Genomic DNA, 25,194 nt, shown 5'->3' with positions numbered 1-25,194 from the left:
ATTGTGAGGAGGAGGAGGCCATGATGTGGTGGGAACTGGTTTTTTCTCGGGGATCAGATGCTTACAAAGGTTGTGTGCTTTGGAAGTGGGGTGGTGGTGGTGAAAACTGGACAAACATCTTTTTCTTGGCAAGAAGGGCAAACAGTGAACCCCCTGACGTCCTCTCTAGTAGTGTCCCTGGGTAAGACAAAGGGGCATTATTACCATTGCTGTCTGTCTTTGAGTGTGCAAGCTGGTGTGAGTAACAGCCACCAGGGGATACCAGACAAGGTGGGACGGGACAGTGCCTGGGCTAATGCTTTTTACTGTTGAAGTCTTTGGCTCTCATTCATGTCTAGCTGACTGGCCCTTTAATTCTGAGTGTGGCTTAGCTGCTATGCAGCCTGAGTAAGAAGTCTAAGGATTCTCTTATTCTGGGCTCACCTAAAGTATCCCCTTTCTTGCCAGTCTCCTATCAGCTGGTGTGTTCTCACTGACGCAGTGGTGTGTGCTGATGCCTGCCCTGATTCAGACTCATAAACTTGGGAGACACTATTCTCTGTAGACACCAGTGGTCCGCTTTCCTGCAGAAGTCAAGGCTCCCACTATTGGAGGAGAGTGTGCTAGTGTTTAGCTCCAGGCTTTTACTGTCCTATCGCAGCTCATACCTAATTAACCTTCACTGTTTACATGAACAGGGTGAGCAGGGGATCAGTGGTCCTCCTGGAATACCCGGACAGGCACAAGTTAAGGAAAAAGGAGAATTTGCCCCAACAGGAGAAAAGGTATGTCTGAGTTCTGTTCATTAGATATCTGCTTTCTATTGGACAAATTCTGAGGGGAAAAGATTGAAATGCAGATTCTCCAGCCGTAACCCACCTTGTCCTGGGAAAAGGGTTTCTAGATGTCCTGTCCCATGAAATTGAGTAGCTCTGAGGACAGAAATGACTGTCCTGAGTTGTCTTGGGACTATTCTGAGTCCCTCCACCTAACAAAGGGGTTTTTTTTTTAAATAAGCCTGGCACTGGGGAGAGTCTGTGTGGGTGGGAGGGATCCAGCTGAGGGGTAGGAGGATACCATGGTCCATCCTCTCACTAGAGTTTTAGACTGTAGCCCAAACCATGCTAGACAGGTACCACTGGAGGCCAGTATGCATCGTTTGTTAATAAAAAAGATTATTTTTTTGGCAGTTGATATGCATGTGTAGGTGTTGTAATACGAGCTGCGGGCTACGTTCCTGGTGCCCGGCCGCCCACACGGCTAGCTTATGCCCAGAAATAATTACACGAAAACTGTATTCTTTAAACACTGCTTGGCCGATTAGTTTTAGCCCCTTATTGGCTAGCTCTTACATATTGATCTAACCCATTTCTAATAATCTGTGTAGCCCACGAGGTGGCTTACCAGGAAAGATCTTAACCTGCGTCTGTCTGGAGTGGGAGAATCATGGCGACTCCTGACTCAGCTTCTTTCTCCCAGCATTCTGTTCTGTTTTCTCCGCCTACCTAAGGGTTGGCCTATCAAATGGGTTTAGGCAGTTTCTTTATTAATAAGAATTCACTCCCACATTATGTAGGTGTGTCTCTGTGTAAGTAAGTTCATGATTGTGTGTACAGGCGCATATGCAAATTTATGTAAGTTTATGCATATGCAGCAGCAGCCAGAAGCATTGCATCTCCCTGGAGCCTGAGTTACAGGTGGTTGTGCGCAGCCCAGTGCAGGCCTAAGCTCAGGCCTTTTGATGGAGCAGTGGGTGCTCTCTGAGCTACCTCTGCAGCCTGGAGTTTTTTTTTTCCTTAATGAGTTCAATGTAGCATCTGAAACTCTGAGCCAGGCATGGAGTGCACCCCTGTAATCCTAACACCAAGAATGCTGAAGCAGGAGGATTGCCACAAGTTCCAGGCTAATCAAAGATTCATAAAAAGGCCCTGTCTCAAGGAAAAGAAAGGAAGGAAAGAAAAAGGGGGGAAAAGCAACACGAGTGTGATATGGTAGCTAGATGGGGGATTTGCTGTTCGTTAGGTGGGTGCTGTAGCCATTAGATGGGCAATGTAGCTGTTAGATGATACTGATCTATCTCTTCCCAACCCCTTAATCTCTTTAGGGTCAGAAAGGCGAACCTGGATTCCAGGTGAGTACTCTGGTCCTTCTTGCCATTATTGCTTTTGTGTGAAGGATGTTTCATTATGGCATTGGTAGCCAAAGTGTGGTTGGCTTCATATTGTATTTGCATATATCAGAGAGTCTAACTCCGTCTCCTCTTGTCTCTTCAGGGAGCCCCAGGGCATGGAGAGAAAGGTGAACCTGGCAAGCCAGGGCCACGGGTAAGTACTTCCCGCCTGTCTGTTCCTCACTGTGAACACACTCCCCTCTAATGCCCGGACTCATAGAAATGAAATGGGAAGATGGATACATCTGTAGGGTTTGCTAATTTCTTCCTCAAACCCCACTGAGTCTGCTGTGGAAGGACTACCCATGCTGTCCCCTGGGGACACCTCCCCGTCTTGTGCGGTCAGAATGGGTGCTTAGGTATTTCTGCCAATCTTGACACCAGATATGAGTCCCCGCCCCCTCCCATGCCAGGCTTGTGTGTGGCTGGGACCCTGATGGTCTCACATGCTTTTCCCTATCTGGGCACAGCAGTAGAATATCTGCTTAGCTGCTGGTTTCTGGGAATGTCTGGTTCCTTCCTGCAGGCATGTGTGGAAAGAGACGAACAGGACTATGGTGTGGTGTAGCCATAGTTATCTGTGAAAGGCTCATGTCTACCTCTTTATTATACAGGGAAAGCCTGGAAAAGATGGCGAGAAGGGAGAAAAGGGGAGTCCGGTAAGTCCCCTTCCTCTGCAGTGTCTGGGTGGATGGGGGCCGCCATTCTCCTTGATGAGCATCCTTTACCTCCCTTCCTTCTAGGGCTTTCCTGGTGAATCCGGGTACCCAGGACTCCCAGGCCGGCCGGGCCCTCAGGTGCGTGGTGGCATTGTTCTGAGGTTTTACCTTTCCTGGGTCTTTCCTCCTAGAAGCTCGCTAGTTTGTTTTCTAGAAGAGAGAACTCTGAACTCAAGGGGAGAAAATGTTTCCACTCTATAAGGATTCAGCACAGTTTGTTGACTTTCCTGGGCTGATGAATTTTGTAAAAGAAGACTGTCAAGAGACACACTTGGTCGAGCTTCTGTCTTTTTTTTTTGTAGAGATTATTTTTTTTCCTGGTTATAAAGGAGGAGAAAATGCAGAAGTAGAAGGAAAAGACAGCCTGGGCCAGGTTCTGCCTTCTTCTGTTCCTCTGTGAACACATGCGTGTCCCCTCTGTGAACACACGCATGTCCCCTCTGTGAACACACGCATGTCCCCTCGACAACATGGGTTTGAAGGCCACCTCTTGTCCTTCTTCTTCTTAAGTTTTAAAAAGTTACATTGATTGATTGGCCAAGTGTGTGTAGGCACACGTCTGTCCCATGTGGAGGTTGGAGGGTAGCTCCTTCTATCATGTGGGTCCTGGGTTGTCAATCGCTTTTGCCCACTGAACCATCTCATTGACCCACACTTGCTTTTTGAAATTAATAATGTTTTGTTAATAAAATAAGAAGGTTCTAATCTATATGGACATCTATAAATTAGTTATATGTAGACACCTTTTAACATCTGTGTCTTCTACTGACTGGGTTCTAGTTCATTTTAAACTTGTCTGAAGTCAACACTGGAGTTTGTATGGTTACTTTAAGGTTAAATCCCATAAAAATCCCATATAACCACCCTAAGGAGTTGGAGTTAGAAGCAAACTGTGCTTTGTAGCAATTTAAAGAAGAGCCTTCTAGTTCTACAGGGCTCTCGTGGTCCTTCAGGGTGGCTGCCACACAGGAGGGTGAGCAGTGACTCTCCAGTCTTCCACTTAGGCAGACATCTTTGTTTCCACATCACCTTTATGTGACACAGATGAGAGGTGTTTCTGCACAGAGTAACTGAGCCAGTCCCAGAGCGAGAGGTCAGGAGAGGACAATGATTTGGGCGTTGTGCAGTACAACTTCTATTTTGCCAGAAATCTCCTGGCCAGCTTTCTGCTTGCTCATCTATATGGTATGGCTGCAAATAACTGTGCACATTCCTTGCAGGGAGAGAAGGGTGAAGCTGGACTTCCAGGCCCTCCTGGATCTGTAAGTAATAAGTGTGTTTGAGGTGGGTCTTAGGTGCCATAAGATACTCTGCAAAGTCTCCTTGTGTGATGTGATGCTCTTATTTGAAGTGGGTGCCTGCCATATAAAGTAATTCATATTTTCTCTGATTTTAACAATCACACTTTTATCATTTTTACCTCTGGAAATGAAAAACGTTGCACGTGGGTAACCTAGAAACCTATTTTGAAAGCTGATATATATATTGATAGTCTGCCAAGGAAAATTTAGTAGGAGGGGCAGATTAACTATCACCCGATTGTTCTAGCAAAGCAACTTATGTTTTCTAAGTAGTGTTCTCTCCTTGTTCATGCCCACTCAGACCCTCTATCATTGTTGGCTATTCTGCTCCAAATCATTGTTGAAACAGTGGGCACCCCTGTTCTGTTCACTGTGGGTGACACAGGTAGGACTGTGTCACTCGCCGTGTGGGTGAGAGCATGGGGGCCAGAATAATCTTTCCACATTTCAGTGACAGGGCTACTGTCCTCTGCACGCCTTGATGAGCCCGGTGTACCTGCGGCTCTCCCCTCACCTGTGACTCACCCCAGGGTGCTCAGGTCCTCACCTCACCCCAGTTCCACCAACACATCTTATTTAGTTAGTTTTAAAGGTTTCTACAATATCTATTTTTTAATGGACAAGTTTATAGGTACTTGGAATGTATAGTGATTTTCCATATATGTGCCTGTTGTAGAATGATGGAATCAGAGCTACTTAATGGCACCTTGAAGAGTATCCTCTCACTTAGGTGGATTGGCACTTAAGCAGATTATCCACACACTCCCTCCGTTTAGTTGATACAGAGGGATACTGTAACAATACTGTAACTGCTTGAGTCTGCAGTTTTTCTTGCTCTGTGGGGACTCAAGATCGTGGTGCGCCAGGTTTCCTTTTCTCCGTGAGGCTGGCCTTGCCTTCTTCCTTGGTCTGTGCCTGTGATATTCAGGAAGTGCCCTCTTTGGTCTTTAAAGAAAGAAAAAGTATCAGATATTCTTCAATAAAGGAAAAACAGTTAGTGTGTGCTCCCGCCCTGTCCACCAGAAAGACACAGACGGGCACGCCTCTGCTGTACCGTGAAGCACCCCATGTGTTTCATGGCATGGATGCAGTTGCGCATTTTAGACTAGCCATGGCTGACAGAGCGAGGCCATCGCTGCTGCTGAGGAAACTGTACAAACCAAGCAGAGCTGCCTGGCCATTCAACACAAAGCAGTCCTTGGCACTCATTTTGTAGCTCTCCAGACCCTTCCCAGGTCCCTCCACACACCACCACCACCATTTTACATCCATTTTCTATGAGTTACAACATATGTCACAGTGTGCTATCAGCTACTCCTACCAGCTGTGACCTGTCCCGTGCTTTAACACAGGTGATAGGCACCATGCCGTTGGGAGAGAAAGGGGAGCGAGGCTACCCCGGAACACCAGGATTGAGAGGAGAGCCAGGCCCTAAAGGTAGGTGCAGCCTGCCTGCTTTCTTGTTCCCCTCCCTCCCCTCCCTCCACTCTTCCTTCCCCTCTGTCCCCTCCCCCATCCCCCTCCTTTCTCTTTTCCTTTTGGAAGAATTTGACTGATTGACAAGTTGTCCTTTCTAGCTGCCAATCTCCCTGTCATATGAGGTGCTCAGGAACCCTTTTCCTCCGAGGCTTCCTGGGGATGGTGTCTCTGTAGGGAGCGTTCTGGGGACTCTGGTTCTGTCTTCCCATCCTAGACGGCCCTGGCTAGACTGTGGCAGAGAAACAAAGTGTCCTCTACATGAATGTCTCACTTTGTTCAACTCTCTCTTCCCCTTTCAAGGTTACCCTGGAATACAAGGCCAGCCAGGCCCTCCAGGTGAGAATCCCTATTTCCTGTTGCACTTTCTGTGTAGTTTCCCGTGTGTTTGTCACACACACTGGGTGTGTGCACGAGACAGGATGCAGCATCTCTCTAGTTACCAAAGCCCAATGTGTCCTGGTGTATGTTTGCTTTCTATTTCATAGACAGATTCGTATGTCAGTCCTCATTCGTAGGCTTACATGTGGACAACAGACGCTTGCTTCCTGGGAACACTGACTTGTCCTCTGGGGTGACCCTCTGGGTGCACATCTTGCCCTTGCATGGGTCTTGGCTCTGCCAGAATTCCTCCAGCTGTTGGGCTATGGTTCTCTCCAAGAGAGGCGGATGGGATCCCCTTGCCTTTCTCCAGCATCTCTTTCTGCTCTAGACTTGAGCGGAGGCTCCCAGAGTCCTCCTGTCTTTACTGAGATCCCCGTGTGGCTGTTTCTTTCCCAGGACATCAGGGCTGACTGTGTGTGATCTCCTGAGCTGTACTGCCCAGGGTCCCCACCATCAGCCTTCTGGGCTGTATCAGGCCATCTTGTGTGACCCCTTAACACCTCAGTACGTAGAGTGACAGACGTGACTCTACATTTTCAGATCTAACCTCATCTTATCTTCGAGCCTATCCCGGCTTGACCTCAGGACTTACTGGGTTGTGCTCACCTAGAGGGTCCCCTCGGTGAGGACCCGAGTAGATATTTTATCTTGGACAGAATGTGACCTTCTGTACAGCTGTCACATTGCCTTCAGGCCGTCATGTGATGTCACATTAACTATTCTTATACTGCTTTCAGGCTTCTCCGTTCCAGGCCAGACTGGTGCTCCTGGCTTCCCAGGCGAAAGAGGACAAAAAGGTGACCAGGGATTTCCAGGCGTGTCTTTACCAGGACCTAGTGGAAGAGATGGAACTCCAGGGCCTCCCGGCCCTCCTGGACCCCCTGGACAGCCAGGCCACACAAGTAAGTGCCCATATATATCCCGTCAGATGCCAGGAGCCCAGGGCAGAGCTGGATGGGCCTGTTTGCTGCTAGAAGCAATGCCACGGAAAGGCTTGAGTTATTGACTTTTTTGCTTGAGTAGTTTTACAAAATTAACTATGCTACAAAAAAAATAACACTAACAATAAAATAGGCATACGTGGAAACGCGGCATGGTAACCAGCTCTAAGTCTCCTGGCATTGAAGGGTAAAGAAAGGTGAGCAGGGTGATTAGTTTCACCTTGACTGACAGCTGAGTGTATTCTGCTTCATGTAGAGAGACTGCCTAACGCTTCTTTGAGTACATAGGGGACAGATTGCTCTGGAATATGCTATGGCGTAACGCAGACTAGATGGAGACTCCCATGGAGCCTTCTGTATCAGCTTTCAAGAAAAGCTGAACATGAAGTATAAACTATTGACTGGCTTATTGTGATGCCATGATCTCGTTTCAATAATTACAAGAATGTTCCAGAAGATTTAAGTCAGCCAGGTCAGTGGGAGCATATCAGATTTCCAAGGCAGAGTGTTGGGTACTTCTGGGCTAGAGCCAGCATGAGCTGTAGTGGGTATCTGTGGTAAGAACCCAATCTGGGGGTAATCACCATTGTGTGCTGTAGATGGGGGTTTGTGGTGGAACCTCCGTGTGTGGTTGACAACAGGTTTATGAGCCTGGAGCTCTAGTGACGTTGATTCCAAGAACTTAGCCTCATCTGGGAAGGAAGTTCCCAGGATGGGCTTGGCAAGGAAGACAGAGAAGGGCCAAGGGGTTGACTGAATCAGATAGGCAGCTCCCTGGAGGAAGGATTGGTGTGGCTCACTGGTGGGAGAATCGGTGGGTTATATGTAGGTTTATGGAACTTCCTCTTCTTCTGTGACTTGAAATGTGGGGAATGAGGATGAGCATCCTGGAGACATTGCATCCAGAACTGCCTGTTCTCCATGTTGGTTTTCTTTTTTGAGTTAAAAAAAATATCACAGGCTTACTTGGTGGAAGTAAGAACTGAATTCCTAAAACGTTCAAATCAGCCTGACGTATTTTGTTTTGATAATCGAGGGTCATGTTGGGAGAGGGTGAGAATGTCTCGCTGTGTCTTATAGTTTTCAAACATTTCTTTCAGATGGCATTGTGGAATGCCAGCCTGGACCTCCTGGGGACCAGGGTCCTCCCGGGGTACCAGGACAGCAAGGTTTGACAGGCGAAGTTGGACAGAAAGGTAAGCGATGCTTATTTATTTTATTATTTTTGAATAGTAACTGTATTTGTGCCGCTCAGTTTCCCCCATTGCCTGGCTTAGGCTTTGGCAGAGCAGGGCAGGGTGCAGGTCCTATTCCTACAGCTTTGCTTGGGGGTCCTCCACATCCATTCCCGAGAAGATGCCTTCTGCAGCTCTTCTGCCCCTGATGGCTGATGCTGTAGCTGTGATGGGGAGAGGGAAGAAGAGACAGCCATGATGGCCAGACAGACGTTCTTTCCTCACTCCCAGGGTCGAGAATCCAGTCTTCCCGTGTGTAAAAGTCTCAGCTGATACCACAAGCATTCAGTTCAAAGCTTGCGAGTTTCCTTCTCAAAGGATGCACGTCTTTCCTTTAAGGAAAATCAGGAATCTATACACAGGATACTGGCGACCTTTCGAGTGTTTGCGCCATTGGGTCAGACAACTCTTCTATTGATGGATTAACTAGCTTTCCTCTGGGCTCTTGGTTTTATCTCTAACCTTCCAAGTGTTTGTTGTGATGTCAGTGCAGGGCACTGATTTATCTCTTTAGCAGTTGGATCTGGAGACGGAGGATGCTGGCTGCATAGCCAATGCGAGCACTGACTTAGCACGGACTAAACAATGGCATTCCAATATTTATGTGCTTGTTAACCTTGGAGCAGAACAAACGGGGCCCCATAAAACCAGCCCCATGGTTGACCATTCCTGACTTGGGCTATAAAGAATTTTGACCCTGTAAAAGTCTAATGTTGCATGAAAAACAGCTTCCGAGGGCTTCTTAGGGCAAACGTGTAACTATCCTCACCACACATTCTCTACTTATGGAGATTTGTTATTCTGTCCTTATGATGGACTCAGTGTTTGGAGTTCTTTAAGCTGAAATCTTGTCTGTCCACCTTCTGAATCCTAGGAGATGCATTGTGTGTATGTGTGCGTGCGCGCGCGCGCGCGCGCGTGTGTGTGTGTGTGTGTGTGTGTGTGTGTGTGATGCTGGAGATAGAACACAGGCCTTGTGGAATAGATATGAGAACGCCTCCCTAGTGAGCGATACTATGGACCAGAGTGATGTTGGAGAAGGGAGAGTCTGGCTGGCGCATCTGCAGGACTCTCTCTGTGTCTGCTCTCCGGGCACGGTAGAGCCTTCTGTTGGCACATCCTATAGTAAGCATATGTTAGCTATACACTAAGCACCCTGTGTTTCTTCCTTTAGGTGAGAAAGGAGAAGGCTGCCTTACTTGTGACACAGAAGGACTCCGAGGCCCTCCTGGACCACAAGGACCCCCAGGAGAGATTGGTAAGTGGTAGGGTGTGGAATGAACTGTGTTAGAGGTGGCCTTGGGGTCAGATGCCTGCCCCTCAACTGCAGAGGATGAAATTCTGTAACCAGAGTGAGTACTCACACATGGACAGCCATGGTCACCCTACACAGTGGCCACGGTCAAGGCCACCCGCCACAGTGGCCACGGTCAAGGCCACCCGCCACAGTGGCCACGGTCAAGGCCACCCGCCACAGTGGCCACGGTCAAGGCCACCCTCCACAGTGGTGTCATGTGCTTTCCTGTAACTGCACAATGGCATGGTGGGTTCTCCCAGCTCCACAGTCAGTTAGCTCAAGGGAGGTCAGCTTGTTTGTCTCACAGGATGTTGGGGCTGCAGGCTGGGGGACACTGCAGCTATCTGTCTCACTGACTTGGGCCCAAGGCTCATTAGTGATCACTCCTCTGAGCCTATCAGTTTTAGTTTTATTTATCTACTGCCCTGGACATTCCTCAAATGACAGTCCACTTCACAGAAAGATTTTAATGTGGTTGAGTCTTGGGGGCAAAGGGTTCAGAAGACTTGTCTCATAGCTGCTATGTTCCTGTCTCTAAGGTTTCCCCGGACAGCCAGGGGCCAAAGGTGACCGCGGTCTGCCTGGCAGGGATGGTCTTGAAGGATTGCCGGTAAGTGCACCGCAGGGGGATCATACCTGTGTTTGAAGTCATCACCATAGGAGCCACAGTAGTGGGTGCTCGTTCATGTTCACTCAGCATGTTATGGGAGCAGGGACATCCTTTTTCCATGCTCGCTCGGGAGACCCAGAGAACAAGTGAGACAAATCCACAGTTCAAGTCCCTTCAGCCATCTCACCCTCTGGCTTGCTTTCAGTGCCCAGTGGAGACTGGGCAGCCCAGCGTCCTTCCCACAGGGTCTCGGGTTCAGGTGGTGCCACCAGTGGCCACCTCTCTTTGTGACCACTGCCTGTGGCATCCCTTTGTCAGGGATGGGTTCAGCCTAAGAGCTTCTGTGGAGGGAGGATGACAAGGTGACATTCATACCACCGGCATATGTTCTGTAGATGGCTTTTCCAGTCTGTGGCCGAATCCACGTAAATTCACAGGGAGGAATATAACAACTTTCCCCTGCACAGAATTCCAGCTGCCAAGCTTTGTTCTGAGAGAAGTCATTCTGAGAAGAGAAGGGGTCTACCTTTAATACTGTGCGCACTTGCTCTGTTTGCAAGCCCTTCTCCCCCCTCCCCTTGCCCTGTAAGCCTCGCTGCTTTCTGTAATTCTTTCCAGCTCCGTCTTCTTCATTAGAAACCAAAAGTTACATATCTGACCTTACCCTTTTCTGATGAAACTCTTTCAAATCCTTCATTTTTGGATACTGCTCGAGGAGGCCAGAGCAGAGCTGGGTCAAAGCGGGATGGAGGCAGCCCGAACCTGCAGTGGCTCCCTGCTTTTGAAGTCAAGGCCCTAGCTGTGTTCCAGAATGGCGTTGGTGCCTACAGGGCCAAGTCAGAAGATACAATTGTTAAAAAACAGTTCTTAGTGGAGGAGAAATTCAAATAGCAGCCGTGGTGGGGATCAAAGTGAGAACTTTAAGGGAGGCAGAAAAGGTTCTTTCCACCTGTGCCCGTTGCTTTCATCCTGTATCTGCCCAGCTCTCCTGGGGTCCTTCCTGCCTCAGCCAGACATTCAGCTCCTGACCCAAGATATCACAAAAAAGGCAAGGAGAACAAAGAGGTGAGGGAGAGGGACAGTTGGGGACTTGTCAGGATAAAGAAGAACAAAAGTCCAGAGCACTTGCTCCGGCTTTCGGGGGCTCAACTTTCTAAGATGAGCAGCAAAGCCTGTGGCTGCAAGGGAGCACACCCACAGATCCTGAGCAAACAGCCATTGCCCTTTCTCTGAAGCTGAGTCCCGGCTCCAGAGGTGGTCCTCATGGTTTGAGTGTGGTTGGGGGCTGGAAGACATGGGACAGTAGGGCAGAGGTGAGCCATGGGTTTTCCTTCTGTTCAGTGTTCTGTGACCTTTGCCTTTGAAAGACCTGTGCTTGATTTTAGGAATGAGCAGTAGATCTTACAGGCACTGGCATTACTCAGCCACCCACCAAAACCTGTTGTGTCCGACTTGGCCCAGGGGCTGTGTGAATCATGTCAGAAGTAGATAGCACAGTTGTCCCGTCTTCCTTTGTTAAAGCAGCCAGTGCCAGGCTTTCAAGGCAGCCATGGATCCCGCAGGGAACACGGATCAAACAGACTTTAGATGAAGCATCTTTTTCAAAAGCATCTTGGATCAGGATTTTGTGTGCCAAAAAGGTTGCTGAGACATTTTAGCAACATCAGTGCCACTTTTAAAGAAATCAAGGGGCTGGAGCAATGGCTTAGGGGTTAAGAACACTAACTGTTCTTCCAGAAGACCTGGGTTCAATTCCCAGCACCCATGTGGCTGCCCAGGCGGCTGACTCCAACCTTCTGTAACTCCAGCTCCACGGGATCCAAGATCCTTTTCTGGTTTACATGGGTACCAGACACTCATAAGGTACACAGTCATGTGAAGGCAGAATACATATACATACATATAAATAAATTTTTAAAAAATTAGAGAACACGATATTCTCTGCCTAATTATAGTGTCTCTTTATCACAGATATCAAGGAGGCAGATGGGAAGCTTTGGTTCTTCAAAAGCTTTTCAGATATAGGAGGAACAGGCCTGTGGGCACCATCCCAACGAAACTGAGCAGTTTCTGGAACGATAGCCATGCAGCATGGTAGAAAGGCATGAGTGTCCAAGGAAAGGCTCTGTAGGACTGTCTAGTGTCTTCCAGGACTTATAAGTACATATCTGTGCATACTAACTCTAGAAAACCAGTTAGGAGAGCCACACCATTTGATGAAACCTTGAAATTCCTGGTCTTCTGCTAACATTTCCAGCAGGTGACTGGCAGAAATAATCATTCTCCATTCTTCAGACTTGTGCAAACAATCTTATTTCCAGATTCTAGCTCAGGGCCAGCCGAGACCATCTGTCACTGTCCAGTGGCATGCTCTGCCACATCAGAGGAATTCTGTGTTTACACAACTATTCAGCTTAGGATCCAGTGGCCAATGGTATTATCTGAACCCTTGAAATGTGGACAGCATGGCTGAAGAATTGAGTTTTTCAGGTGTTTAATCTAAATGTTTAGATAGCATAGTATGGGGCAGAGAGTAGCTGTGAGACCCCCATCCTTGGGCGAGCTTGCACCAAAGCTTCCTGTGTGGACCCCAGGGTTGCACAGGGCACAGTTGGCTGAGTAACAACTTCCCTGTCCCTTAGCCTGTGTCCTTTAGACTTTCAGGAGGCCTCTCCCTTCTGCATCAGTCCCAGACTAGATGAACTCTGAGCAGGCCACAGGGCCTTTGCAAGCCCCACCCCTGTGTGTGCGTGGAGGTTCAGTATGTAACACCCCACCCTCAGCAGTGCTCAGGTGGTGTGGGTGTGGAGACCATGGATGGGCTTCATAGACGGGAGCACTTACGTTTGCACCCAGGTACCACACTTCCTGGCTGGGCTGTCTTAGATACACGACTCACTTCTCTGCCAGACTGAGACTCCCATGTTTGCCTTGCAGAGTTGAGATAAAGGTCAGAAATGGTACATGAGGGTCCTGCCACACATGGTTGTGTGACCAGTGGTCGCCATTTTTTAAAAATATAATTCTTGCATGAATTTTACTCTGGATTGGTCTCCTAATCTCTTCCATGGAGGAGTATACATTGTAGGTACACATAATGGTTTGATTTTGAACCACACCTACCCAAACGGCCTTTTGATACGGCTTATGAAAAGAGATTAAGATAAAGTGAGTTATGGAGAGTTTAGATTCTGCCAGGTCCTTTCTCATGACCACGGCCAGGCAGTTGGAACTGTTTTTGATGCCTTTGTCATCTTTGTGTATCTCTGCTCTCGAGGCAGCTAGAGGAGAAGGGGTGGTGGGTGTGGACAGTCTTTATAGATTCAACATCCAGGAGCTAAACATACTCTGTGTGTCTCTTGACAGAGTCTTGGGGAAAATTCAAATAGCTTTCCCGATTAAAGAGCAGGTCCCGGGCTCCTTTGCCTGGGTTTCCCAGTCACCCGTACCCTGGAAGCCCCTATCTGTTACAGACTGTAGGGTGTAAATGCAAAAAACTCTCAAGCTGGTTCAGCCGCCTCCTCATTCAGACACCCGGTTTAGAAGTCACGCATGTGCAGTGCTTGCCTCCTCCTCATTCAGCCACACGTCTTAATAGTCACGCAGGCGCAGTGTTTGCCTCCTCATTCAGACACCGCGTTTTTAGGAGTCACGCGTGTGTAGTGCCTGCTTCTTCGTTCAGACACAGCTTAAGAGTCACACATGCGCAGTGCTTGCCTCATTCAGACACTTCTTAAGAGTCACGCATGTGCAGTGCTTGCCTCCTCATTCAGGCACACTTCTTAGGAGTCACACATGCGCAGTGTTCCAACAGTTGCCAGGGTAGTCTCTGGAAGGTTTAGCAGACATTAGGGAAAAGAAAGTTACTCAAGGGTTTCTCAAAGTTGGGCTCAGTGTTGTTGCTGGCCTGTCCCGTTTGGTCCATTTGAAATTTTAAGAGCTGCGGGTGCTGAGGCTTTGTCATGGCGCTGCAGGCTAGTTTCTGCAGGACATCTAAAGATGTGGTGTTCCCAGAAGGGTGGTTCCTCAGCTCCAAGTCTGACTGACTGCTAACACCTCCCACAGTAGCTTCCTGGTGACACGAGGTGGTTTGTTTTTACAGGGTCCACAAGGTGCACCGGGGCTCATGGGCCAGCCTGGAGCTAAGGGAGAACCTGGCGAGATATTTTTTGACATGCGACTCAAAGGTGACAAAGGAGACCCAGGTTTTCCAGGACAACCAGGCATGCCAGGAAGAGCGGGAACCCCTGGAAGAGATGGCCACCCAGGACTTCCTGGACCCAAAGGCTCCCCGGTAGGTTCCTTTCCAGACTCAGGGCATGTGTTTTACAAACGGGAATCTGCGAAGAGCAGGGAGATGAATGGTTTGAGTCATAGCTATGGCGCCTCCCTCAAATGGTGTAAACTGGCTTCTTGGCCCCTGAGCCAACATATGTTAGTGAATGTAGGGGTTAGTGGGGTAGACTTGTATAATAGGTTACAGATGCCTGTGTCTCTTTGATGTTCTAGGGACTGAATAGATGAGTTTTCCTCTCTTGTAGCCTCTGTGGGAAATAATTCTAAAGCTAACAGTGAGCCTGTCATTGTTTGAAGTATCTAGAAGAATCCCATTCTAGACCTCTGGCTGTGACGGCGGCTTAGGGAGAAGAATATTGGTGTGTTCTTACCTCCAGGCTGACCTGGTGGTGCGTGGCACAGTAAACAGTGCCAGCTGACGAGACTCTTGTCCCTGTTCTGCTGTGGACGACACAGGAATAGGTGCAGAAATCAGGTTGTCCTTTGACAATCTTTCCTGCCTTTTGTCTTCTCAGGGTTTGGTAGGATTGAAAGGAGATCGAGGTCCCCCTGGAGGAGTTGGCTTCCCCGGCAGTCGTGGTGACATCGGCCCCCCTGGTCCCCCAGGAATTGGTTCCATTGGTCCCATTGGTGAAAAAGGAAATGCAGGCTTTCCTGGAAACCCAGGGTCCCCAGGCCTTCCAGGTGAGACTTCAGGACCTGAAGGGGAAGCTTCAAGGTCACAGAACTGGCTAGGGGTCAGAGATGCAGGGTGCACAGGAGTGAAGAGTTCATCAGTGTTCTGTCTTTCCTTTTTCCTTGTGTCACATGGCCCAATTCATGCACAGAGACCACAGATCAGCTAAAGTTAGCCTCTCAGGTGACTTGAAAAAACATGAGGCCATGTTTTTTTTTTTTTTGTTTTTGTTTTTGTTTTTCGAGACAGGGTTTCTCTGTGGCTTTGGAGCCTGTCCTGGAACTAGCTCTGTAGACCAGGCTGGTCTCGAACTCACAGAGATCCGCCTGCCTTTGCCTCCCTAGTGCTGGGATTAAAGGCATGCGCCACCATTGCCCGGCTTTTTTTTTTTTTAATTTTTGTTTGTTTTTTAAATCCATTTTCTGCTTGCTCCTTTTGACTTCTGTGTTTTCTAAGCAGTATGTATAATCTTCACTTTCCTTTGATGTTCAGGCATCTAAGTTGCAACATCCACATTGCCATTTAATTCCCATTGACTTAGGTCATTTGCTGACTGTCTTTTGAGTGGTTTATGTGCCAAACACTAGGCGGAGTGTTGATAAGCACTGGGAAAGAGACCCAGCCCCTGCCCTCCTGTGCCCTCCAACAGGGTCTACTGTAAAATCTACAGAAATGGTAACATGTTACTCCCTATCTCGTCAGCACCCAGGATGACTGAGGGTGGCTGAATTGGGGGATACTGCACCCCTCTGCCATCTATAAGTGGGCACTCGAAAATTTATTTGCTTAATGTGATTCCGCACTGACCTGAATGAGCCTCTCGTTCCTGAGACAATCCTGTCTCGGATGATGAGGCCAGAAGTAACTTGCCGCAAAGGAGGAAGTAAGTGTGTGTACTGGTAAGGATTTAACAAGTTATAAAGACTTATGAAGGACTGAGGGTGACTACAAAGAGTGCTAAGGAGCCCCATGAACAGACTGCCCAGCGGCAGCGGGAGCTCCACAAGCGCGGTGGTGCCTCGCTACTCACAGCTCTTGCTGATGGTTTCTCTAGCCATGACTGTAGCCCAGACTTTATCAATTCCTGTCCTCATTAGGGGCATCATTTCCTCCCAGGATACAGGCAGTTGTTCAGTGATGAAGTCCAAGGGTGGTGTCCCCGAGGAGCCTTTGCCACCATTGTCATTAGTGCAGCCAGCGTGACTCCATTACTAACTGTGCTTTGTGAGCGGAGGACCTTGAGTGTCTCTCTTCTGGCTCCCCCAGAAGCAGGAGCATACTGTACTGACTTAGGAAGACCCCAGTGATCCAGAGAAGGGGAACTTTTCTCACTTTCCCTTATGGTTCTGAATTCAAAATCGACAAGGTGAGAATTCCCGCAGCCTCCACAACCTGCAGGAGCCACGGAAGGAGTTCAGTCAGATTTGAGAGAAATCGACAGTGTAGTTCCTCATAGATCCTGGCACCCCAGGGAAGAAGGGTCCGGAAGGAGGTGTTGCTGGTTTTACTGACCAGCTGTCCTCATTCTGGAGAGTTTGTCCCTTGGGTTTTTGTTCTTGCCCTCCAGACCCTGTCAGCCTCCAGATCAGAAAGTTGACCTTTGATCTGCAGAGCTGTGTTTATGTGGTGATCCCACATGGCTGGATCCCAGGGGTTCAGGACCACAGATGTGTGCTGGGGTTAGTCGGTTCTCACGGTCTACAATGAGACACCAGAAGGCCCTTCCCAGAGGGTCCCCTTTATCTGGAACTTGAGTGCTGTGCTCAGGAGTCCCTGTGCACACTTTGGGGAGCCCTCATTCTTTCTAAACAGCTGTGCCCTGACCTCCAGTAGCTCTCTGACTGGGAAGGGGTAGGGCCTGAAAGTGGAGATCTCTGTGTTACCCCAGGGCAGTAGGAACCGTGATACTGCTCCAATGGGACAAGACACAATTGCTTGCTTGCGCGGCATGTTTGAGTGAGCAGGTGCACATTCTGGCTTGGATGGAAAGCCGCTGAGCACTCTTCCGTCTGATGGGTTGAAAATAGTGGTTGGGTTTTTTGTTTTATTCCTTGGGTTTTTATTTATTTATTTGAGATGAGCTAACCAAGAAATGACCCGGGGCCACCTTACTTTTTGTTATGGGATATTTTCCAACTCTCTGTGGCTTGAATGTGAAACTCCCAAGGAATCCAGAGTCAAATAAACATTTTGGTCATTTTGGGGACACACATCTTGAGTAGCTCTGGGAGAGATTCTAGGCATGCAGGGGAGAAATAAGAAATCCAGGGGCTTTTCTTTGCAGGAGTTCTGGGTGCCTTAGAGGATGGGCAGTGTTTCCCACAGTCAGTGTGTCCTGAAAAGATGCAGGGACTCACTTGGGGAGTGTTGCCCACAGTCAGTGTGTCCTGAGAAGATGCAGGGACTCACTTGGGGAGTGTTGCCCACAGCCCGTGTGTCCTGAGAAGATGCAGGGTCTCATTTGGGGAGTGTTGCCCACAGCCCGTGTGTCCTGAGAAGATGCAGGGACTCACTTGGGGAGTGTTGCCCACAGTCAGTGTGTCCTGAGAAGATGCAGGGACTCACTTGGGGAGTGTTGCCCACAGCCCGTGTGTCCTGAGAGTAGGGTCTCATTTGGGGAGTGTTGCCCACAGTCTATGTCTGAGAAGATGCAGGGACTCTTTGGGGAGTGGCGGCCACAGTCTGTATGTCTGAGAAGATGCAGGATCTCATCTAGGGAGCTCCTTTGCTGTGTACTGCATGACACACCCATGCTGTCTTCAGAAAGGCTGAGATATATGATAGTTCACATATATGACTATTTTATTCCCGCAGGTCCAAAGGGTGAAGCGGGAAAGGTTGTCCCACTCCCTGGCCCCCCTGGAGCTGCAGGCCTTCCAGGATCCCCTGGGTTCCCAGGGCCACAAGGTATTGTTTAAGTCTAGCTTGCCCGGGTACCCCAGGGCTCCCTGAAGCATTTCTCATGCTGACCACACCTTCCTCGCCACAGGTGACCGAGGCTTCCCAGGAACCCCAGGACGGCCAGGCATCCCGGGAGAGAAGGGTGCTGTGGGCCAGCCAGGGATTGGATTTCCCGGACCTCCAGGCCCCAAAGGTAAACTCTGATGGGCCTAGCATGGGGCTGTGACTCCGTCCAGGATACCAAATGGGGACCAGTCATTCAGTGACTGGTCTGTGGATCTACGAGGAAGAGAAGGCGATGGCAGGGTCCCTCTATATTTTTTGGTCACTCAAATGACAATGTTCTTACCACCTCAGGCAACTGACTGATGGACACGGCACCATCTTGCATAGAGAGTTTTCCTCACTACTGTGACCGAATTCTTGACAGCAGCAGCTTATGGAGGGAGGGGTCTACTTTGTCTGGCGGCCGAAGGGGCATCATGGCAGGCAAGGCCTGACACATTGCATTGTAGTCAGGGAGCAGAGAGAAGCTATGCCGACTCTCAGTTCATATTCTCCTTTTAGTTCAGTCAGCGACCCCCAGCTCATGCAACATACCTGCATCCACGGTGTGTCTTCCCACCTCATGTAACCCAGCCCAGAAACCCCTTTACAGACATACCTAGAGGTTTGTCTGCCAGGTGAATCTCAACTCAGGCAGTTTGACAGTCACCGAGACAAGCCAAGAGTTTTGGGAGAGCCCTCACGCCTGTAACGGTTTCCGTCACCCTTCCAAACAGGTGTTGACGGCTTGCCTGGAGACATAGGGCAGCCTGGGAGTCCAGGTCGCCCCGGATTTAATGGCTTACCTGGCAACCCAGGACCACAAGGCCAAAAGGTGGGTACCGACTTTCCTGGGCTGCCTGGTCCTCATGCTTGTTCATTGGGCATCTGGTATGTGGGTTATTAGGCTTGTGGGATGGTTTTCTCTTTTAATGGCACAGACTACAAGAGGCAGAAGGGAAACATTGTCTCAGCTTTGGGACCATTTCTTGCCTGTGTGCTGGGTCCCAGCATGAAATGTGTCTCTTGCTGTGAGTGTCATATGAGAGTCACTGTCAGAAAAGAAAGAAGTCACCAGGGTGTATGTGTGTGTGTGTGTGTGTGTGTGTATGTGTGTATGAAAGAGAGAGAGAGAGAGAGACAGACAGACAGACAGACAGACAGACAGACAGACATAGGACATCCCGGGAATTCAAGGCTGCTGTTGCTGTGTGGCCCACTCTGCTGGGCCATTAGCAGTGGTGTTCCAGGCTTGACACCAACAGAGCTCCCTCCAGTAGTGACTACTGGAAACACATCCTCTCCTTGCCCTGTGTGCCCTGGGCAGACATGCTGCTGGCCCAACCCTGTGTTGTAATTAACAGTTTCCCGGGCCTCTGATGTCCTTCTGCACCACCCTAGGCTGGACGGAGGCCCTTGCCTGACTACTGGTCATAGCTTTCCTGGTGTGGTTGGAGGAAACAGGGAAACTGTTGGAAGTGAGAGAAAGGGCTCAGGGCTCTAGTGAACCACTGCCCATGATGGAGTCAGCCAGATCCTGTCCTCACTCTCTCGGGAGAGAGCGTTAACAGGTGACGGTATTCCCGTCATCCAGAGCCTGCTTCCTGCAGACTCTTCAGTCTAGGCAGCTGAGCCAGGACAGCCTGGAAAGAAATGCTCACATTGATGATCGATTTGCTTCTGGTGTCTTGGGTTTCCAGGGAGAACCTGGCATTGGCCTACCAGGACTCAAAGGGCAGCCAGGCCTCCCAGGCATTCCTGGTACACCTGGAGAGAAGGGCAACATCGGGGGACCAGGTGTCCCTGGAGAACAAGGATCCATCGGCCCCCCTGGACTCCAGGGAATCAGAGGTAATGCTTTAGCCTGTGTCGGGTACCTGTTCCCCTTGGGTCCCCAGAGCGTCCACATGGACTGGGTGGTGGGAGACACTGTGGGTTTGTGGCTGTGGTGGTTGTATGGATGGAGGGGTGGCATATGCAGTGGAATCCATTCTAGCCTCCAACTTGTTCCCTTCCTTCCCCACAGGTGACCCAGGACCTCCTGGAGTTCAAGGCCCTGCGGGTCCACCAGGGGTTCCAGGAATAGGACCACCCGGAGCCATGGGCCCTCCCGGAGGACAGGGACCTCCAGGGTCATCAGGTGATGTGACTGTCCCTTCCTCAGAGCCTGTGAACTGTGGGGTGAGAAGGGAGGTTAGCACAGTGGCCAGAATAAAGGGGGGGGGAGGTGCATTCTAGTTTGTAAAAATGGTTTTGGTTATTTGCTTAACTCAAGCATTCTTCTCCCTGAGTCTGGTTAATATGCCAAAGAAATCTGTTACATATTCAGTAATATTTAAGATTTTATTTATCATAAAGTCTTCCTTTTATCTTTGTTAGGAGACTTATCAAATTGCTGGTAATTTAAACTAACTCTTTTGTCTAGTTGCCTTCGTTCTTATATCAGTAATCCTAGAGTTACGTTAGTACTGGGGAAGCAGGGAAAAATGGTGAAAACTAGCCTATGTTGGCTGGGGCTGGTGGGCTTTACAGAGGTAACGATGATCTACAGTGGCAGGAAGGGAAGGGTTTTCTCTTAAGAGATGCCTTACCCATTGTCTTGGCTCTGAGCACTGGGCATCGTTCAGGCCCCCAGTGCTGGCATGCTCGCATGCTGTCCTCAGGAAGTACTCTCCACGATAATGCCCGGTCTGGAACATTCAATAAGTTGCTCAATTTATCCAACCTCAGGTCCACCTGGAGTCAAAGGAGAGAAGGGTTTCCCTGGGTTCCCAGGACTGGACATGCCCGGCCCCAAAGGAGATAAAGGCTCTCAAGGACTTCCTGGCCTCACGGGACAGTCAGGGCTCCCTGGCCTCCCTGGGCAGCAGGGGACTCCTGGATTACCAGGATTCCCAGGTAAGCATCTGAACTCGGCCTGGATTGCTCGAGAGGGAATGTGGCTTACTTTCTCCTTTCCTGACTCCTGGGCCTTTACCGTCTGTGGTCCATGTAGTGACATGTTCTTAACTTTCCTTTCAACCACAGGTTCTAAAGGTGAAATGGGCGTCATGGGAACCCCAGGACAACCAGGCTCACCAGGACCAGCTGGCACCCCAGGGTTGCCTGGAGAGAAAGGTAGGAGGGCCAGCAGCAGCTTGCAAACCAGGCCGTGTCGTACCGCCTTCTGCCTTTATTTCTCGAGAATCCTGGGAAGTTCCTGTACTATGATAGATCACATTTAGTTTTAAGAAGTTGATGCAAGAAATGCAGAAGGTCGCTCAAGGGGCTGGAAGACACCTCTCTCTCAGAGGTCACTCAAGGGGCTGGAAGACACCTCTCTCTCAGAGGTCACTCAAGGGGCTGGAAGAGTTAACTCCACGCAGAGAGCGTGGGCGTGCAGTGCTGGCTGTGCCTGCCTAGCTGAGATGAAGAAGAAGGGAATGACTGAGTTTCTCTCTTCAAGGAACTGTGGACTCTTCCAGTCCCATGAGGGTGCAAGTCTTGAGTGCCCCAGAACCACGTCACTAGAGCCCACTTTGTGGGCAAGCCCAGCTTTTCATTTCTTCTTCTCTGAAATCGATCAAAAAAAAATTTCATTTTTTAAAAGAGAAGCAGAAACTGACTGTAAATGTAAGACATGACAAAAGGGGAAGTTGACGTCAGGATGCGGAAGCTTTCTACTCTATAATTTGTCTATAATGGGGGGCCCCTGGGAGTGACAGATTAAGGAAGCGGGAAAGAGGATACTTTGGAAGGAGGGAAAGGGGTTCATCCAAACAGATAATGAACTTCAGAAGGTGGCTTTGTCACCTTCTCTGCCTGGAGTTGCATTCTCCCCTGTGGGTCAGACTTAGTTTCTAGTTCTTTCCCAACCTTGCAGGCTCTGGCTGGAAGGAGCTAGGGCTGGATCTCACCGGGCACTTGCTATCTTTCCTCTCCAGGGGACCATGGCCTGCCAGGCTCTTCAGGACCCAGGGGAGACCCTGGCTTCAAAGGTGATAAGGGGGATGTTGGGCTTCCCGGCATGCCAGGATCTATGGAGCACGTGGACATGGGCAGCATGAAGGGACAGAAAGGAGACCAAGGAGAGAAAGGTGAGCGGGGGAGAGAGGCCTCGGCGACAGAGGTGGCAGATGGGCCTCACGGGGAAACCGGTTTCTGCATGAACCCCAGGTCACCCCACTCTGAAGCAGATGTGGGAATTCATGTTTTTCTGTGACATACAGGACAAATTGGACCCACTGGTGATAAAGGTTCCCGAGGAGATCCTGGAACGCCAGGAGTGCCTGGGAAAGACGGGCAGGCGGGGCATCCTGGACAACCAGGTAGGTGTGGACAGTATGGCTAGAGCCATCGTCAAGAAACCTGCTTCCCTGTGCTTTCCACAGATGCTAAACTGTGGGATTTTTCTCTCATTCTAGGACCTAAAGGTGACCCAGGTCTTAGTGGAACACCAGGAGCCCCTGGCCTCCCTGGACCCAAAGGATCCGTTGGAGGAATGGGCATGCCAGGTAACCTGGATGCGGAGTCCAAGGCTCCGTGACGTATACAGTGTGCACATGGGGGCGAGTGGGCTGTCCGCAGACTGGCACTGCCCTCTGGGAAGAGGGAGGGCCTGGGAGCCACCTCGCTAGCGTACAGTCTCCTGTCTAGGATGGGTGGTTTTTGGCCGACACTGTGAGCATTGCTACAAGTGAGTAAGAAATGAGCTCCCCATGGACAAGTAGTTGGGGAGGTGTTTCCCAGCAAGCCTGGAGAGTGACAGCCAAGACTGGGACCTGCCTTCCTGCCTCCTCCCACGTCTATGAGCCCCATACTTGCCTTAACACCATCGGTTGCTGGTTATGCCTGTGTCTACATGTCATAAACCCACACATGGTGTGTGAAACTCTCCCCACTGCCTCTCAGCCCTGAGCTGTTGGTATCATAAAGGTTCTTTTTCAGTTGTTGGTAAAGTTGTGTTTTTGCTCTCTCTTTATACAACCATGGCCTTTGAAAGGTGGAGGGAGCACTTCCCAAGGTGTCCTGATGTGGCTTGCCAGAGGACACACCCACGAGCACAGTGATTTGTGTTCTGTAACTGTTCAGTGTTAGTGGTATCACATTCAAATTTGCTTGTCTGTATCACTAGGTTTACCCGGACAAAAAGGTGTGCCCGGCATCCCGGGCCAACAGGGCGTCCCTGGCTCACCTGGAGAGAAAGGAGCCAAAGGAGAGAAAGGACAGACAGGTCTACCTGGCATTGGGATTCCTGGGCCGCCCGGCGACAAGGTAATTTTCCCTCATGCAAACATCTCCCGTCTCTGTGGAAATGTTCCTGACATGTTTCTCTAAATGGTCTCAGCACTTCCAGCTAACTCAAAGTCATCTCCTGCTTCCACTCCTTGCCTTTCCTCCCTAGGGGAAGATCTAGAAGCTCTTTAAGAGGGGAGGGTGGCTTCATATCCCAGGGAGGAAGAAGAGGGGTGGGCTGAGGAACTTGGCAAAGGGAAAGGAGACAGTGTCAGCTCTGCCTCTTCTCAGGCGAGACGTGGGCTTCGTCTCTTTTCTGGAAAGCCTAGCAGATGGAATTCTGCAATGTGACATTCATTGCATCAAAATCCATTACCTATCGCGTGCTTCAAGACTTGGAGCTCACATCCTTGCTTCTTCCTCACAGGGAGACCAGGGACATGCGGGTTTCCCAGGCAGCCCTGGCGAGAAGGGAGAGAAAGGCAGCGCCGGAACCCCAGGGATGCCAGGGTCCCCAGGCCCAAGGGGGTCTCCAGGGAGCATTGGCCATCCAGGTACTGGAGCTGGGAGTTCTCTGGACAGTGGCTCACAAACAAGGGAAGCGCAGGAGCACACAACTTTTGCACTTTGGTTTTCTCTTTAGGAAGCCCAGGCCTGCCTGGAGAGAAGGGAGACAAAGGCCTCCCAGGATTGGATGGCGTTCCTGGCGTCAAAGGAGAAGCAGGTAGGGACCCTTTGCTGACACTTGGCTGGGCAGATGACGAGCACCTGGGCTTGATAGGGGTCAAGGGGTAGAGTCTGATCCTCGTGGGATCATCCTTCATTGTGAACCGGGCCCTAGGATGCTGTTTCTGGTCTAGGGGCAGCTGGTCCTATCCATCCACTTTCAGATCCACAGACTGAAGTCTGTAGGGTGGTTGTGGTTTGGGAGAGGTCAGGAACTAGGGCCAGCATCTCCAAGCTGTTTCTATAGCAACATGGGCATCTCAGACATTTCCCCCCTTTTCCTCTGTGAGAACTGGGCGTGGTTTATGCTGTTCCTAGCTGCCGAGAGGGCCTGTGGGAGGGTGTCAGGACTGGTTTCAGGGATACACGTGCAGGGAACAGTTCTTTACGATGTCTGAAAGCGGTCACGTCCCAGGAGCTATGGTGCACAGAAGGTCCATGAATTATTGTGTCTTTTCTCCCCAAGGTCTCCCTGGGACTCCTGGTCCTACAGGTCCAGCTGGCCAGAAGGGAGAGCCTGGCAGCGATGGCATCCCCGGGTCAGCGGGAGAGAAGGGCGAGCCAGGTAGGTCCTGTTGCTGCTTCCCACTTGGAGCCTGCATGCGTTGTTAAGCAAACACAGAGATACCTGTGCCGTGTTCCCTTCAGCTCCTAAAACACAGATGTGGACATGAGGGATGGGACTGGATTGGGCCCGGGATACCCATTTTCTCTCTTCGGGGTGGGTCCAGGAGACACGGATGCAGCACTTTCAGAGAGAAACGCCACCTTGCTGTTTAGCTTGTGTTCACGGAAAAGAAAATTCCTCTCTCCCACGTTTTCCCCAGTTCGGGAAAGAGTCCTAGTCTCCCAGGGTCTAGGGGTCTCAGGGTTACTGTCGCTTCCTGCATCTGCTCCTTTTACTGGGAGAAGAGCTGTAACTAGGCAGGAAAACCCATTTCTAGTGATGACAGTGACAGCTTGAAACAGGTAGCCCTGAGTCAAGCCAGACAGGAGTGGAACAGCTGGGTTCCTTGCTGTTACGGCTGCCCTTTCTCCAGTTCTTTTTCTCATTTTCTATAAAGACGATTTATAAGATGCCTTTTCTACTTCCTCATCTATCTGAATCTCCTCTCTGCCTGTAGCTAGCGCGCAGCTGGCTCTGCTCCCCACTGCCCAGCTCTACATGTCTCCCTCCTCCTTTGAGAGCATTGGAGAGTTGGGGTGCCGTTAGTACAGATCATT

The 25,194-nt window shown here is 50.0% G+C and overlaps 1 protein-coding gene across 1 annotated transcript in view; it reads left to right on the top strand.

Annotated features, from left to right (window-relative positions):
• The window catches only part of Col4a1 (collagen type IV alpha 1 chain), a 114,080-nt gene that overhangs the window by 71,814 nt on the left and 17,072 nt on the right, over window positions 1-25,194 (top strand). Inside the window, exons 13-40 of the mRNA XM_075986139.1 lie at window positions 678-764; window positions 2,084-2,110; window positions 2,253-2,303; window positions 2,764-2,808; window positions 2,893-2,946; window positions 4,089-4,130; window positions 5,522-5,606; window positions 5,949-5,984; window positions 6,767-6,931; window positions 8,071-8,166; window positions 9,380-9,463; window positions 10,042-10,112; window positions 14,215-14,406; window positions 14,924-15,092; window positions 17,899-17,991; window positions 18,074-18,178; window positions 18,768-18,865; window positions 19,731-19,881; window positions 20,057-20,170; window positions 20,761-20,928; window positions 21,058-21,147; window positions 21,954-22,106; window positions 22,239-22,337; window positions 22,434-22,523; window positions 23,144-23,283; window positions 23,672-23,798; window positions 23,888-23,968; window positions 24,437-24,535. Of these exons, the coding sequence (XP_075842254.1) occupies window positions 678-764; window positions 2,084-2,110; window positions 2,253-2,303; window positions 2,764-2,808; window positions 2,893-2,946; window positions 4,089-4,130; window positions 5,522-5,606; window positions 5,949-5,984; window positions 6,767-6,931; window positions 8,071-8,166; window positions 9,380-9,463; window positions 10,042-10,112; window positions 14,215-14,406; window positions 14,924-15,092; window positions 17,899-17,991; window positions 18,074-18,178; window positions 18,768-18,865; window positions 19,731-19,881; window positions 20,057-20,170; window positions 20,761-20,928; window positions 21,058-21,147; window positions 21,954-22,106; window positions 22,239-22,337; window positions 22,434-22,523; window positions 23,144-23,283; window positions 23,672-23,798; window positions 23,888-23,968; window positions 24,437-24,535 (2,812 nt within the window). The remainder of the gene's footprint in view (window positions 1-677; window positions 765-2,083; window positions 2,111-2,252; window positions 2,304-2,763; window positions 2,809-2,892; window positions 2,947-4,088; window positions 4,131-5,521; window positions 5,607-5,948; window positions 5,985-6,766; window positions 6,932-8,070; window positions 8,167-9,379; window positions 9,464-10,041; window positions 10,113-14,214; window positions 14,407-14,923; window positions 15,093-17,898; window positions 17,992-18,073; window positions 18,179-18,767; window positions 18,866-19,730; window positions 19,882-20,056; window positions 20,171-20,760; window positions 20,929-21,057; window positions 21,148-21,953; window positions 22,107-22,238; window positions 22,338-22,433; window positions 22,524-23,143; window positions 23,284-23,671; window positions 23,799-23,887; window positions 23,969-24,436; window positions 24,536-25,194) is intronic.

The sequence above is a fragment of the Microtus pennsylvanicus genome, chromosome 9, assembly GCF_037038515.1.
Source record: "Microtus pennsylvanicus isolate mMicPen1 chromosome 9, mMicPen1.hap1, whole genome shotgun sequence".
Lineage (NCBI taxonomy): Eukaryota > Metazoa > Chordata > Mammalia > Rodentia > Cricetidae > Microtus > Microtus pennsylvanicus.
This window is presented reverse-complemented; position numbering and strand designations above follow the sequence as displayed.